General features: G+C 47.6%; 1 protein-coding gene across 1 annotated transcript; it reads right to left on the reverse strand.

The window, feature by feature from the left end:
* Positions 1-6,309: 6,309 nt before the first annotated feature.
* LOC127302122 (protein PIN-LIKES 3) lies at positions 6,310-13,057 on the reverse strand. Its single transcript, XM_051332479.2, has 12 exons — positions 12,710-13,057; positions 11,788-11,934; positions 11,576-11,655; positions 11,383-11,507; positions 10,712-10,833; positions 10,366-10,581; positions 10,181-10,273; positions 9,983-10,083; positions 9,788-9,840; positions 9,337-9,525; positions 7,241-9,209; positions 6,310-7,132 (listed from the first exon to the last, which is right to left on the reverse strand). Exons 2-11 carry the CDS (start codon positions 11,920-11,922, stop codon positions 9,085-9,087), a joined length of 1,239 nt encoding a protein of 412 aa, XP_051188439.1. The 5' UTR covers positions 11,923-11,934; positions 12,710-13,057; the 3' UTR covers positions 6,310-7,132; positions 7,241-9,084.
* Positions 13,058-15,511: the final 2,454 nt, after the last annotated feature.

A 15,511-nucleotide genomic window follows, 5' to 3' on the forward strand; every position in this document is an offset into this window, starting at 1 on the left:
GAATCGTGCCAGAGGGAGGTTGAGTGCCCGTCCCGGAGCTCCACCCGAGTAATAGAGCGATACAGGAGGATAAGCGCCTGAAAGCTCCTCCAAGTAGGTGTAGTCGCCTGGGGGTGGTCGCCAAGGTAGCTGCGCTTCACCCATCTGGTCCAGGGGGAGTCGCGCCCAGAGAAGAGGCCATGCAGAACTTTTAGCGGGAGGCCATGCTGGATAGCGGTCTATGTAGGCCCAGATAAGTAACGCCGAGGCCACCCTCGGACCGAAGCCGACATTCGTAGTCCCATGCGACCTGGCAGTCGCCCCCATAGCATTTATCCTTCGCTTTCTAGAACATCGCGCGTCGGGGCTGTCCATTTTTGCGAGAGTACCCTTCGGGATGGGGAGGACGGACATAGCGAACGACGGGAGGGTGGACAAAACCGCATTGGTGAGCGTGAGACGCCCCCCAATGGGGAGGAGGGACGTGCGCCAGCCCGGAATGCGTTTGGAGATCTTGACCGACAGGAATTCCAGGGCCGAAGCAGGTAATTTGTTGTCTGACAGAGGCAGCCCCAAGTAGGTTTGGGGGAAGGACGAGATGGGGCAGCCGAGAATGCCGGCGAGCTCAGAGGCAAGGCCTTTAGGAACTCCGCCAACGGGGACGAAGGTGCTCTTGTGAAAGTTGATGTGTAGCCCAGTCGCCTGAGAGAAGAGATCCAGGATCACCTTGAGACGGCGGACTTGCGAGTGTTCGGCTTGCAGAATCAGCAGGGTGTCGTCAGCATATTGGATTACGGGGCAAGGGAGGTCGTCCACAAGAGGATGCAAGAGGCGCTCCTCGGCACCCTCCATGGCGATGAGGCATGGGAGCAAGTCAGCGACGCCGAGGTATAGGTACGGGGATAGGGGGTCGCCCTGGCGCAGTCCGTTCTTGCAATAAATCCATCGCCCAGGGACTCTGTTGAGCAGAATCGCAGTCCGCCCGGTGGTAAGAATGGCGGTAATCCATGACCGGAAGAGGGGACCGATGCCACGCGCATCGAGGATGGCGTCCAGAGCAGCCCAGTTGACTGAATCGAAGGCCTTCTTGAAATCCAGCTTGAGCACCACCGCAGGTGTTTTACGTGTGTGACAACTCTAGACCACGTCGGTAGCATAAAGGAAGTTGTCGACTATGTTCCGCCCCTTGACGAATCCTGACTTCTCAAAGGAAATAAGCCTCTCAATAAAATGTTGGAGCCTGGTCATGAGGATCTTGGTAACCATTTTCATAACGCAGTTCTGGAGCGAGATGGGATGGAAGCCATTGGCCGTGAGCACCTCGTCCTTTGTTGGGATCAGAGCAATAAAAGCTCTATTGAGGCCATCAAGGGAGGCCACTCCGTCGTAGAAATCGTGGAGGAAGGCCATAATGTCTGGGTTGATATATCCCAGAAAGTACGGAAGCAGGCGGGGCCAAACCCATCCGACCCAGGGCTAGCCCAAACGGCTTCTCTGGCCTCCTGCAAGGTGAAAGGTTTATCAAGGTCCTGCAGCCCCGCAACGCCATGCATGGCTGCGTGCAGGTCAAAGCCCCAAACCGGCGGGGTGGAGGTGCCAAGAAGATTGATGTAGAAGTCTCGCAGCAGTTCAGCTTTCTTAGAATAGTTGTAGAGCACTCTGTTACCATCATGTAAAACTTTGATTTGATTCTTCCGTAGGCGTGTGGAGGCACAAGCGTGGAAGAATTTTGTGTTGGCACATTGATGACTTTGTATTCCTGGGAGAGGTGCAGACGGACGCGTTCTCTTAGAAGTTTTTCAGGGGCCAACGGCGGATGAAGTTCTTCCACTAAATCGAGGAGCTTCAGGACTTTTCTGCAGTTGGAGACGACTTCGGCAGGTTTGCGGCGCTGTTTTGCCCAGTGCTTGGATTCAGCCCGGACCCACTTTAGAGCATTGCAAAGCCGCATGGAGGCCTGGGGCGGCAGCCTGTTCTGGGGCCGAGCCCAGACAGGCCCTGTAATCAGGAGAGTAAGCCCAGACTTTCATACCGGAAGATCTGTGTTTTCGGCGCGCGCGACACGCCGAGAGCATAAGGGGCACATGATCCGAGGTGGTGCGAATCAACGACTGAAGAGTTGAGTTGAAGAGACGGGTCCCCCAAGCGAGGTTAATTAAAGCGCGATCAAGCCTCACAAGGGTTGGTTCATCCAGAGAGTTCGTCCAGGTATATCTGCGATCCAGCAGCGCGCCGGTCGAAGTTGTCATTGTTCTTGTCTTCTGCGTAGCGGGCAATGTTGAAGTCCCCTACAAGAAGCCATGGGTCGGAGTCCAGGTCGGAGAGGGACTGTAGTTCGGTGAGGAAGTCGACGCGTCGCTCTCGGTCACACGGCGCATAGATGTTGCTGATAGTGAAGCGGGTGCCGTCAGCCGCAATCTCGAAGGATGAGGAGAGCGAAAATTGTAGCTGGCGGTCGGAGAGGTGAGTAACTTGTCGCGGATCCCAGGCAGTGATAATGCCCCCGGACGCGCCGACGGACGGTAAGAAGGAGAACGCCGAGAAGCCTAGCGGCAGGAACGTCATCGCCTTTTCATCGGAATAGAAAAAACTTAAGGATGCCTTAAGTATATCATTTCAAATTCATTTATTAATAGAACGAATCACACTTTTACCACTAAACTATACCCGCTACATGTAGATTATGATATAAACAGTACCCTTTGTCAAGCATATCCAAAGGTTAATGACTAGGCGGTCGACATCCATTATGCGGCATAGGTGTTACATCACGTATACAACTTAATCGCACACCGCTTTTAGCAATGGCTCGTAATGCGGCATCTCTTGCACTACCAGCACCCTTTACCATAACTTGCTCGTTGCAAACCTACTGTACGAATAGCATCTACCGCTGTTCTTTGACCAGCATAAGATGATGCTTTTCTTGAGCTTTTGAATCCACAAGTACCCGCAGAGGACCAGAAAACCACCCGACCTTGTGGGTCTGTAACAGTTATAATGGTATTGTTGAAACTAGCTTGAACATGAATAACCCTTTTTGTTATTCTACGCTCACTCTTCCGTAAACTAAAACGTGCATTCCTACGTAAACCAATACACACTTTCTTACGTGAACCAATTTTTGGTATAGCTTTTGCCATATTTTATTATCTCATAAATATGAGTTAGAAATAACAATAAAGAAAAAAAAGATACAAAGATATCCGTTTCAGGGTAAAATATACCCTTTACTTTAATCATTTCAAATTATTTTATTTGGAATTTGAGCTCTTACCTCAACAAGGGAAGCACCAGCCTTCTCTTTTTTTTTCTTGTTCCCAATTCACTACTAAGCAAGTTCTAACAAATTGACTATTTGTGTGATAAATTCTTTGAGTTAACTTGCTATTTTCATGAGAAATAAAATTGACAAGTCGAAGTTGGAGATTATCTTCTTCTTGCAAGAGATCTTGCGGGAAAAGTGTTGCTAAATTTCTCCCTTCGTCCATTTCATATGCGACTGCAGGGCGAATGGAAACAAAATACTTTTCCTTGCTCTTGATAATTTTTTTCCGTTGAACATAGACCCAATTTTTGCTTTTTTTTTTTTGATTCCTTAGAATCCTTTTTTTGTCTTTCTGGTGGTATCAAACAGCCGCCTAATACCTTATCTGCCTCTTCAGGAAAATGAATATCGCCGGAAAATATTTTGAGTTCTGTATGGCTTTTTTTTTTCTCTTCACTTGGACCAGTCCACCTAGTCGACTTCTTGTTTGGGGCGTGATCGCGGAGAGCTTTGTTTCTTGGAGGCAGATTATATGGAGGGGTTGTGCAGAGAGATTCATCTTCACATCAAGGCATTTGTCGGGGTCGTTTAAACCGCGAACGTTCCAGGAGGAGAGGAGGATTTGTAGGTAGCGGGTCACATCCATCGCACGGGGGTAGGCACCAGGCGTAGCGAACGGGGACGGAGGGGAGGTGTGGAGAACACACGACCAGACAAATCGAACAAACCAGCGGGACACAAACGCCGGGGTGGAACAGGCTCCACAGCCGGGCTAAAAACTGCAGCGAGTGGAACAGGCTCCACGTCGAGCAGTAACATAGATAGCAAAACGTGCGGGTCTACGCTATACACCTCTACGAGGGCGCACGTTACAGGAGCAGAAGCAACCACGACAGGGACGCAAGGTGGAGAAGCAACTCATGGCGCGGCGCGCGGCGCCTCGGACGCGGACGCAATGTCGCGGACGTCCTCTTCAGGGAGCTGGCATGCACGGGCCATGGAGATGAGCTCATCAGTGTGGAACGGAGGCGGGACGGAGGCTGAAGGGGCGTCGCCGCCACCCCCAGATTTCATCGCCTTGAGCCGGATCACGGCCATGACGGTCTCGAACAGGTGCCCGCCCTGTTCGCGCACGTGGGCGCTGCGCTTCACCCCAGCGGTGTTCTGGACGGCGACCAGGGCGCGGGCGGAGCACGTCTTGGATGGGCGGCCACGTCGACGGGGAGGGAGCGGCACCGGGGCGGGAGCGACATCAACGTCCGCGCCAGCAGCACTCAGCTTGGTAGCATCTCCGGAGCGGGCAGCGGAGCGGAGCTTCGGCGACAGGTTCCTGGCCGCCGCAGCGGGCTCGAAGGAGGTGGTCACCGCGCCACGGTGTGGCACCAGCTCCAGAGGCGAGGGGCAGATCACAGCATCAGCGAGGATGTTCACCGACAAGCTCGAGGCGACGCCGGGAGCCCTGACGATCTGGTCGATGATGCCGACGGCACCAGACACCAGATGCACGTGCGCCAAGCCACGCAGCCCGACAACTCCAGGGGAAGCCATGTCGCGCGGGACGGCGAAGTAGGCCAGTTCGTTCGCCTCGCCCCGAACGACAAAGTGCAGAAAACGACCACAGGCGCCGACGCGGATGTCTGAGTGCTTGGGGACGCCGCCGGGGGTGATCGCCGCGAACGGAGCGTCACGGCCATGTGCAGCATCCTGGGGGGGAACGCCGACGGAGCGTCACATGCTGATATCACTTTTTTCGTAAAAAAAACAATTTTATTTGGGAGAGTAGGCTTCCTAAGACTGAACTATGATCACGAGCAAACTCTCCTGATCTCGGCTCACACTTTATCTTTATCTGATACTGGTTATGCAGATCACACAGTTAGAAAATAGCAGGAAAATAAACATTTCCTTCTGTTCTGCTGAAAGAAGTCTAGAACTCATCAGATGATTACCCCTTCCAAATTTATTCTCAGCCAACTTTCCCTGTGAATTTACTTGATCAAGTTGTCAAAATTTGAGGAATCGTTAGCACGATCGGCAGTGACAGGTACCATGAGAAGTATACCTGAAATGGACCATATTTGAGTGAGCTGAATCCCAAAATTGCCATAGGCAACTTCTGGTTAGGGTTAGGAATTATACAACAGAGGAATTATTCTGTGTACAAATTTGCACGGATAGGAGAATAGGAATAAGAGACAACAAAATCTACATAAAAAAAGCGAAAGTAAATTCAAAAATCGGCACGGACAGTACGCCACGGACGGGGATTCAGTGACTTGTGAACAGCAAGTCACAACGTGCCCGGCCCCCTCCCATCCGGCGTCCACTGGCCATCCAACGGCTGAAACAAAGCAAAGGCAAAGATGAATGCAGTACTGCTGTTTGCTCCAATCTGAACCAACACTGAAGCTACAGACTGCAGTTTTCAGTATTTTAGATAGTTTTCAGTCTTAACATTCTGACAAACACTTATGTAAAATTTAAACGAGTTAATGATGTAAAACTGAAATAAAGAATAAGCAAATCTGAACCGTATACTGAAGTAAACATAAAGCTTAGTTGAACCAAATCTGAACTCAAACTGAACAGAGATTATATTTGAAGGAGAAAACCCTTAACAGTCAAATCTGTAGCAAGAAGTGCTATCATTGACAATGATTTGCATACTTAAAGTAGGCCATTACACTTGTACACTTTATCCTAAAAAACTATAGTTAGTCTCCAAAATACTCACAGTCTACCAAAAGTTAGCCCCAAAATCCTATATACCAATTATACTAGAATAGATTTCCATCATAGAGACTATCATCATCACAACCCGGAGCTGTCAAGAGCTGGGTAAAACTACCAATGACATTGTATTCATCATGCACCACAATTGCTCCTTTCTTGCTGCCATCATTCTCCACTTCTACATGAGGTTGTACAGCATCATTCTTCACTTCTACATGAGGTTGTAGAGCATCATTCTTCTTTTGTTTCTGCTAATGAAAAATCACATAATCAGTGTACAGTGTACAAGAATGACAGTATCATGTAGTAATTTGTAGATTGCAACATACATTTACTCCTTTTGTTGATGTTGAAGATTTAGTTGACTTGCGCTTTCCCTTCTGCAACTTATCAATCCAACTTTTGGCTCTCTTTGAGTTTTTGGATTGAACCTCCTTTTTCTTTAGTTGTGCGGCATTCAGAAAATCGGTTATTTGTTGCACAACATTTGGGTCAACATTTTCCTGTCCATTGCTTGGTTCATTTGTAGCAGTAAAAGATTGCACCGTAGATGATTTTTATGGTCACGACAAGTGTAGGTGAGGTTTAGTGGCCCACCAACTTGAAGACAAGCCAAATCATGTGCAGCTTTTGGCTTAATTCCAGCATCATCGGCGGTTTTTATTTCAAAAGCTTGAAGTTCCGAAATTTTCCTTTTTGATGCCATCAAGTGTCAGGTTTGCGGCAAATGAAGTAAGTGATTATGTTGTAGCACAACTTTGATGACTTCATAATTTCCAGTCATCTGATCCAATGAAACAATTATCTGAGCATCACACTTTGTCCTCGTTTCAGCTCTAAAAAGCTTCGGCACATGATCAGTTTGCCCTTTTTTTCGAACGCCCTCATTGGAAAAAACATATTTGCATGAAGTCGCTTTACCATCAATTTTGCTCAAATTAGTGTTTCTTTTCCTCACATCAAAGCCTGCTCGACCCCCATATGCTAGCCAAAACTGCCAAGCATCATCTGGAGTTTTGAATCTCAAACCAACTTTATGTATCCACTTATCAGGTTCTGTCATTGCTTCCCTCTCACACAGCAGAATACTCAAATTCAGTCAAATTGGACTAACACAGACAACACCCAAATGTATAGTTTATCACTCAAATTCTGCAAAATTTCAGATCAACATAACAAATTACTCTTTGATTCAACTAAAAATCAAGACTGCACACTATTCACGGATATAAATCACAGTACAGAAAATTGGTAGATTACCTCTCGGTGGCCAGCTTCAAAAACTGAATCCACGGACTGATCCTTCAGGGCTTCGCGTTGAAGATCATCAGGACGGCCGCGGTGGCGCTGGCCTCCTCCGGGGCGCCGCGAAGACCATCTGGTTTGGCGCCGGCAGTCCTCCGCGGCGGCACTGCACGCCGACCCCTTCTTCTCCGCCGCGAGGAAATCTTCTCAACCCAGCAGCGGCGCGGCTCCCCTCCACTTCTCCCGCCGGAGCGCTGCTTCTCCGCCGCGACGGCCCCTTCTCTCCTCTGCAGCGGCGCGGCGGGAACGACCGAGCTGAATCGAGAAGGCCCGCGAAAAGTCTCAATGTTGCCCGCCCTCGAGGGAAAAGCAGCGAGGCGCTGTAGCTGGTCAGTATCTGCGTGTAGACTTTGCCTTTGCTTTGTTTCAGCCGTTGGATAGCCAGTGGACGCCGGATGGGAGGGGGGCGGGCACGTTGTGACTTGCTGTTCACAAGTCACTGAATCCCCGTCCGTCCGCCACAGCCTTGGCCTCTGGACGGGTGGCTCAGGTAAAATCAGCAAACCAATGCCAAGATTCAGCATGCTGATTTCCACCAAGATGAATGCTAATCATCTAGTCGTGGTCGTAGAATAGGAGGGTGACACCATTATGGGGGCGAAAGATGGCATAGGCGGAGGATGAGGTGGCCCAGCCGTCGCTGAAGTCATCTCAGGCCGCGGTGGAGTGGAATCGGCCGGGGGGTTGGCGAGGCTGGAGCTCACCATGGCACTGGATCTCTACCTTTCTCGGGATCTCGGACTGCGGCGTATTGGCCAATACGCTGGAGGTGGATGCATAGGATCTAGGCATCTGAACGGTCTTGATTGTTTGGATGGGACTCTCTGGGTCTTTTTATATTAGTAGAGAGAAGTAATATAATATGGTGTTTTAGTATCAAAATGTGAGTTAGGAATCTAAATAGGCGCACTTCACCCCAGTCTATTGTTCACTCCAAGTTTTTCTGCTCTTGCTTTGCATGAAAAATGGACATCTCCATCCTACAGGATCCAAACTCTTGAGATTGGGTGTTATACTGACATGATTTAGAAACCCTGTCATTCTTGGGTTATTTCCCAGTGAAGCTTTGCCCCTAAATGCTGCTAATACAAACATTGACCACATTCGTGAATTATTTCAACACTACAAGCGGTCCTCCAATGGGCAGCGGCCACATTCCTGATGAAAACGATAAGAAATCGGCTGCGTATTAAGGAATACCACTCCAATGGTCACCCTTACGACCCAATTGGAGCTACTATGATCCCTCTAAATGACAGGATGGACTGCTACAAGGTAACCGATTTCAACCCTGATATCAACAAGGGATACGTGTTTCACTAGTGGACCAGGTGGTTGTATTGGTTGATAACACAAGTTCTCTTTGAATTTTGTGATTCAATAAATCTCAAATTCCATTTTAAATGGCAAACAGCAGCCCTACTTATTTCCAAGTACAAATCAGGTGGCAAAACCTTTTTTTATATTATTTCTATGTGTATAAAGAATAAAAAAAGCGGCTTTGCAGAATATGGCAATGAATTTATGAGTATACAGACACTAATGGGGTAATACAAGGTGGACTCCTCAACCTCCCCAAGTTCAAATTTGGATCATCCTCGACCTAGCAACAACTGTATGCAACTTAGAGTTTAGTCGTGATATACAGCGGTTAGGTGTTCAGTTAAGCTCGGAAGCAAAAATCTTCCACAACTTGTAGGTGTTCAGTTAAGCTCGGCAGCTTGGCTCGCCGGCATTTCTCTCGTTTCTATCTCGCAGCTTCAGAGGTTCCGATCGACGTACTAATACACGAGAGAGGTTCACGACAGGGTCCACATGAAGAACGCGGACCATACCGTCACCGCGACCGACGCGAGCGCATACACCCACACGAAGATCACCGAGCACTCGCTCTCCCCCACGCCAAACAGCTGCGTGATTGTCCCTGCAAATGGTAAACCCAGAACACAAAATTGAAATAGAAGCCAAACCAATCGCCAGTCAAAATAATCGGCGAAAAATTGCTGTGAACGGAAGAAAACGACCATGCGACGTGAGTCCAGATGTCTGACCGATGTTCATGGCGGGTGGGACGGCGTACTGCAATAGGAGGATGAACTGGTACAGAGGATCTGGCTGGATGATGCCAAACCGGACCGCCGCCTTGACAAGCACGGTGCCAAGCAAGGGGAGCAGAATGTACCTGACAGCCACCACACCGGCGATCACCGACCGCGGGACGCTCGCGGCTCCTCGCAATCCTGGAAGATATGTTCCACGTTACTTTCAGCTCATCCCTTCACATGCTCCTTTCATATACTTAAATCAATGGTAACGACTGAAGAGATCCCCTCCCATGATCAGTTGTCTGCTGTAAATAGAAGGCTGTTCGCTTGTCTCTTTTTTTCTCTTTTCTTTTTTGGTCGTCTCTCTGCCTTTTTTAGACATGTACAGAATTCCTCTTCTTTAAATGAATATACAAGCAGAGCCTGTTGCTCCAGGCCCCCCAAAAAAAAAGCTTACCAGTTATGAGATTTCCTCCCATGATCAGCGTAACAGATGGAATAGCTCCTCCGCTGTGCAGGAAAAGGCCCACGAAAATGATTCAAACAAAGCAACTCATCTACATCATCAGCACCATCTAGTACTCAAGGGCTAGAAGTTGAAACCACACGAATTATGTTAGAGAAACTATGTTAACAAATGTGGATGTGTTACCCGATTAGTTCAGCCGACTCGCGAAGGACACGAAGTGGAGCGCTTTTTCCGATCATAGCATTTCTAAGCAGAGGTGTTCCTCCAATTATAAAACCGACAATCTACAAAAAGGATCGATCCAAATCAAGAAAGTTGGTGCTAGTCTATTGCAACCTGAGGCTGCCATGCAGGAAATGGTCGTTTCTGAAACTAGCATACCACCGAAATAGTCGAAGGAGCAAACAGCTTCTTCAGATCAACTGTGCTAGAAACTGATGATACAATTCGTTTTGCTCTCTCTGACAATGGTACCTATATATATATACAAATCTAGATTCCTGAGTGCTGCCAAAACTATGAATAAACTGTATGACTCGTGTAGAAAAAACTTGAAGAAATGAAACCTTAGTTTTGGTTGTTGTATTGGATATCAATGGGAGAGCGCATTCGTCCACGTGATCCCTCAATATCGGATAATTCTCTTCTGTAACCACACCCGTAGTGCTTCCAGAAACCAAGGCTTTTGTTTGAGTTGTTGGAGAGTTGCCGTCTCCTTCAGTGACTTCTGAATTTGCACGGATAATATTATACGCTCCTGTCCACAGAAATACCGCACCAATCTGCAGAAAATAAGTCATTAACGACAGTGACAAGTTGTATTATTTTCTTCAACAAGCAAACACGATCAGGCTAACCTGATGTGGACAACATACTGAAAAAAAAAAACAGAGAGTGTACAATTAGTCTTACGGCCAATGAGAGTGATGAGTAGGCTAGTCCGTAAGTCTGACAAATATCAGGTGCTCCGAACGGGCTTCCCTTCTCTTTGCAAAGAGCTGGAATGATGATGAGGAAAATATTTCCGAGATTACCTGCATCCATTTATACAACCAAGTTAACCAAAACAATTCGATGAACTGTCAGCGTAGAAAAAGAAGCAACACTAACGAGGGGTTGTACTCAAGGTGGAGCTGGCCAAGTTCGACCAGTTCACCAAGGTAACTCCAAATGTCTAGACAGTGATTGGAATTTTTAAATTCGCACCAGCTACTTTTCTACAACAACATAATAGAAAACTTGCATAATAACTTTTATATCTCTGTGGTTAACTGTCATCACGGTAGAACGTTAGATTTTTCTCTATGAGTTACCATGAACTTGTATCATGATCTCACACTCTCAACTTCGTGTCATGGAATGGTGCAAGGTGGGTAGATGTGGTCATCAATGGTTGAGTACTATGGGTACCCTTCTGTGTTGCAACGGACATGGATGCATCTGCCCAGGCCCAAGCTACCACCACATGATAAATTTTGCAAAAGTAAATGTGTGCAATCATTGTACGATGTTCATGCATAACAGCGAGAGTATTTAATATTTCTGACAATTTGGAAGAACAGGTACCGTAGTTTACCACTTACCAGCAGAACAGCAACCCAAGATGAGGCCTCTTAACTTGGGTGGGGCTCCGGTGACTTTAATCACGATCCAACCGAAGATTAACCCGAAGATAAACGTGAAGAGGACATTCACTGGCATGAACCACCTGTACCATAGATCATGAATACAACGAACTTTGCCCAACAGGTGGTGAAGCGAAGAAGCGAGACTTACAGTTTGGCCATGCTTTCCATGGTGATTGTTTTTGCCAAATAGGTGGAGACAAGGCATGGATTGAATACATAAAACACTACCTGCGGAAAGCAAATGATCCAGACACAAGTGGAGAGATTACTAAAACGAAATAACGACGGAAACATGAAGGATAAATAATTTGTTAGCTGATCATACTGCCATTTTAACTTGTGACAGTCACTACCACTTACATAGTTCAGATGTTTCCTTGCTTCTTTGCCTAGAATCCCAGCAAAGTCGGTTGCCAGGAATGATCCGACGCCAGTTACCAAGAGCATGTTGAGAACAGGCACACATGCCGTGATGAAGAGCTCCAGGAGTCCCATGTCCCTGGCGGCCTAGCATCAAGAAATTTCGTTAAGAACACTGCTCAAGTTATTATATCTACCTCTAAAAAGAGTTCTTATATCTGTACGTAGCAGAAATATGACAAATGGTGCGTGAACAAACAATGACACATCAAGTTATATATTATTATGTTCAAAGCATGACATGTCGAGTTATTACCTTATGCACAAAAGAATTGGTGTAGGTTAAGAGAAACAATTGAAAAAGTGGTTTTGGAAGATGGGAGGATCACAAGTGTGGTAGAGTTCCCTCAGGAGATTATGTTTCGAGGTTTTAAAAAAAACCATATGATGCCTGTAATGGTCCTTTTAGAATTACGGTTGTTTCTCCTAGACAGAGTCGGATTTACCGTCCGGGAACCCTGGGTACTTGCCTGGGCTCGACGCCGGCGCTTACATGCACTCCGACGATCTCTCCATCCGAGTCCTAGAACCTAGATGATCTGGTCGCGGTAGTTGTTGATAATTTCATGATTTACAAGTCCTGGGTGTGTTATCACAAAAAAAAAAATACTGCATGTTTATGGGTTTCATTTTCGATTAAATCGGGAGCTCCTTAATTCAAAAACAGAAGTTATTACTATGTGGAAAAACAAAACGAACCTATGTGGTATGCAGTGCGGCGACAGAGTTAACGGTAGTAGTCGATAAGAAAAAAATGATAACTGCTAATCTGAAGGTTTCAAACTAGAGAAAACAGTAAAGAGTGAATCAACTAGCAGCTTGCAAATTCTTTTCAAAAAGAGCGAAATCAAAAAAAAAGTACCCAATCCAGATGGATGGAGGCGGCGATTGAATCGAAGCCGCCGAGGCTGCTGCCGCCTGCAACGATGAGAAGAAGTGACGGCGTGCCGACGAGCGCGGCCGGTTTCTCGGAGGTCGGAGCTGATCCGACTCCTTGGCCGCGGAGGGATCCGGGTCGGCGCCGTCAACACCGGCGGCCAGATTGCGTAGGCGCCTTTTGCTTCTCTTCCGATATTGCGGCGCCGGCGTGTATTCGGTGTTTTCGGTCGCAGGCTTCGTGTGTCGTTGATGTGTTCATTTAATTTTTGAACGTGGGTGGGCGGGGGCTGCTGAAGTCAGGACTGGGGCATTGGTCCATGATGTTCGTGATGTCGGTTGTGTGCAAGAGGTGCTACCTAAGATTCTTGGTGACATGGAACTATGGGTGTTAATTCGCATGCATGGACGGGAGAAACCCTAACGCCACCGGGTCGCTCTCGGGCGACTCCGAGGCGCCACCCCCAAAAACCGTCGCTGCACCTCCCCCTCAGCCCCTCGCTGCCGCCGGAGGAGGAGGCCGTCCATCGGCGGATGGCGGCGGCGGGGGTCTCCTCCGGTCGCTCTCCCAAAATCCAACCAATCCTGGCCACCAAAATCGCTCCTACTCGTCTGTGCGCTTCCTGCCGCCAGGCCATCTCCGTCGGCGGCGCCTGACCTTTTTCCGCCGGCCTCTCCTCAGCGTGTGTGGCCCCTACTCCGGCCTCCTGCTGCGGGGCCGCGCTCCCCCTGCGTGCGTTGGGCTCGGCGCCACCGACGGCCGGCCTCCTGGTGCGCCGCGCCGCTGTTGCTCTCCGTCGCGCGGGCCTCTCTGCCTTGGAGCCCCGTGCTGCCTCCGCGGTTCTCGCAGTGAGGGCCTTGGGTCTCCTCGTGTGAGGCCCGACCCCCTCGCTGCGGCGTGGTCCGGCCGCCTCCGAGTGCTTGCTCCGGGTGTCCGGCCGTTGATCCCGGGCCCGGCGCGCGGCTCGGCTCGTTGGGTGTAATGTCCCAGGTTTAGAGACGATCGAGGGGTAGATTTTAGAAAGGGATGTGCATTGCATAGTAAATTCTGGGGAAATTTCGCGCTTTTAAACAAAAACTGCATCGAAGGGGGACAAGTTTCTCTCTCGACACCTTAGTTAGGGTTTCGAGAGTGCGACAAACTTGCATCTCACTCAACTAGTTTAGGGTTTTAAGAAGAGAGGGGAGAGTTGCATGATTGAATTCTTGAAAAGTGAAATGGTTGAATTTAAACCAATGTTGAATTTGAATCTCAAATTCAAACATTAAATAATAACCAAATAATTCAAATATGAGGAAATTCATCAAGTAATTAAATAATAATAAACAATATGAACAATTATAATAAAGTAAAGCTCATTAGAGAAAACTTTGAGCTTTATTGATTAACACACAAGATACATTGTCTTTACAATATTCATAATGGAAATAAATGAATATTACAACACATTACAAGAATTGGTGAAATGGAAAAAAAAAAAAAAAAATACAAGGATGTATCCTAGTCTAAATACTACAAGATCATCTTCACTTGATCTTGGATTTGATGACCTCCATGTCCATTTTGATCAATTGTTGATCCCTGCACAAAATCACAACAAAAAGAAGTTATGCCAAGTGGCTATGCCACTTGGCAGGTTAGAAATCAAATGGAAATATGAAATTAGCAGATAGGACCAAAGTGGCCGAGCTGATCCAAGCCATAGTCAAGTTCCAGGTCCAGGTGCACAGCACATGCTTACACACACACACAGCCTGCTCACAGGGCTGTGTGCATGCAGCACACACACACAGTGAGTCACCAAAGTGACAAGCAAGAGCTGTCGACCAGAGGAAGCAAGGGAGCACCATATATAACCTTTTCAGAGCCAAACCCTAGCCATTTGCTTCATCCATCGACAGGCTTCATTGGTAAGAACACAAGAACTCAAGAACACATGAACAGCCACTGCTGTTCAATCTGCTAACTCACCACAACACTGAATCAAGCCCCACAAGATCACCAGGAGGAGCAGGGCAAGTAAATCAACCACAAGAACAACACAGAAGCAATCCTCTACACCAACACTCATTTTCTAGGAGCTGGAGTGAGGTATACACAAAAGAACCTGAGCAAACACATGCTTTGCTCATCAATAAGCATACACATGCATCACAGAATCAAATAAGGGTATGAAACCCTGGATGTATCATCATTTGGTTGCAAAACCATTTGGTGCCAGTAAATAAAGCAAAGGCTAGAAGGAAAATAACCAAGGGAACATTGGTTGTGTCAACACAGTGACATAACCAGAGAAATCCATCATGGATTTGATCCTAATTAGCCATTCCAACTCACCTAGCACTATATGGTTTGCTAACCATCAGACAGATAGGCACTTGTGCCTATTCTGGTTTGTCAACAGCAAAGAGCACTGGTAATCCAACAGGGATTGCCCAGAGATGTACCCACCAAGCCACAACAAGCCACAGAGAGGGGGGAGCTACCCATGGCAGCATCAAAGAGTTGCCAGGGCCACCTCAACCCATAACCAAAACCTTAAGCCACCACATCATCACCCAGTAGGGTTCAGTAGTGGACTAGGGTACCAACCAGTGGTTGTCATCCAACTAGCCCTAACAAATTCATTGAAATGATCATCACTGAATCACAGTTCACATCATTTATCCATATAACCAAGCAAGGATAAACAGATAAATGAAACAGACAAGCAATTGATGCACCAGGGTCTTGCAAATGATCAAATGGATCATGGCAGGCATCAATTGAAGCTTAAGCAAGCAACAG

This window comes from Lolium perenne, chromosome 5 (assembly GCF_019359855.2).
Source record: "Lolium perenne isolate Kyuss_39 chromosome 5, Kyuss_2.0, whole genome shotgun sequence".
Taxonomy (NCBI): domain Eukaryota; kingdom Viridiplantae; phylum Streptophyta; class Magnoliopsida; order Poales; family Poaceae; genus Lolium; species Lolium perenne.

Excerpts from the sequence above, each read along its gene's own strand:
- LOC127302122 (XM_051332479.2), bottom strand. The coding sequence starts at position 11,922 with ATGGGACTCCTGGAGCTCTTCATCACGGCATGTGTGCCTGTTCTCAAC. Across the intron at positions 10,084-10,180 it reads CTCCTTCGACTATTTCGGTG|ATTGTCGGTTTTATAATTGG; the intron begins GTATGCTAGTTT and ends TCCTTTTTGTAG. Across the intron at positions 9,841-9,982 it reads GAGTCGGCTGAACTAATCGG|CGGAGGAGCTATTCCATCTG; the intron begins GTAACACATCCA and ends TTTCCTGCACAG.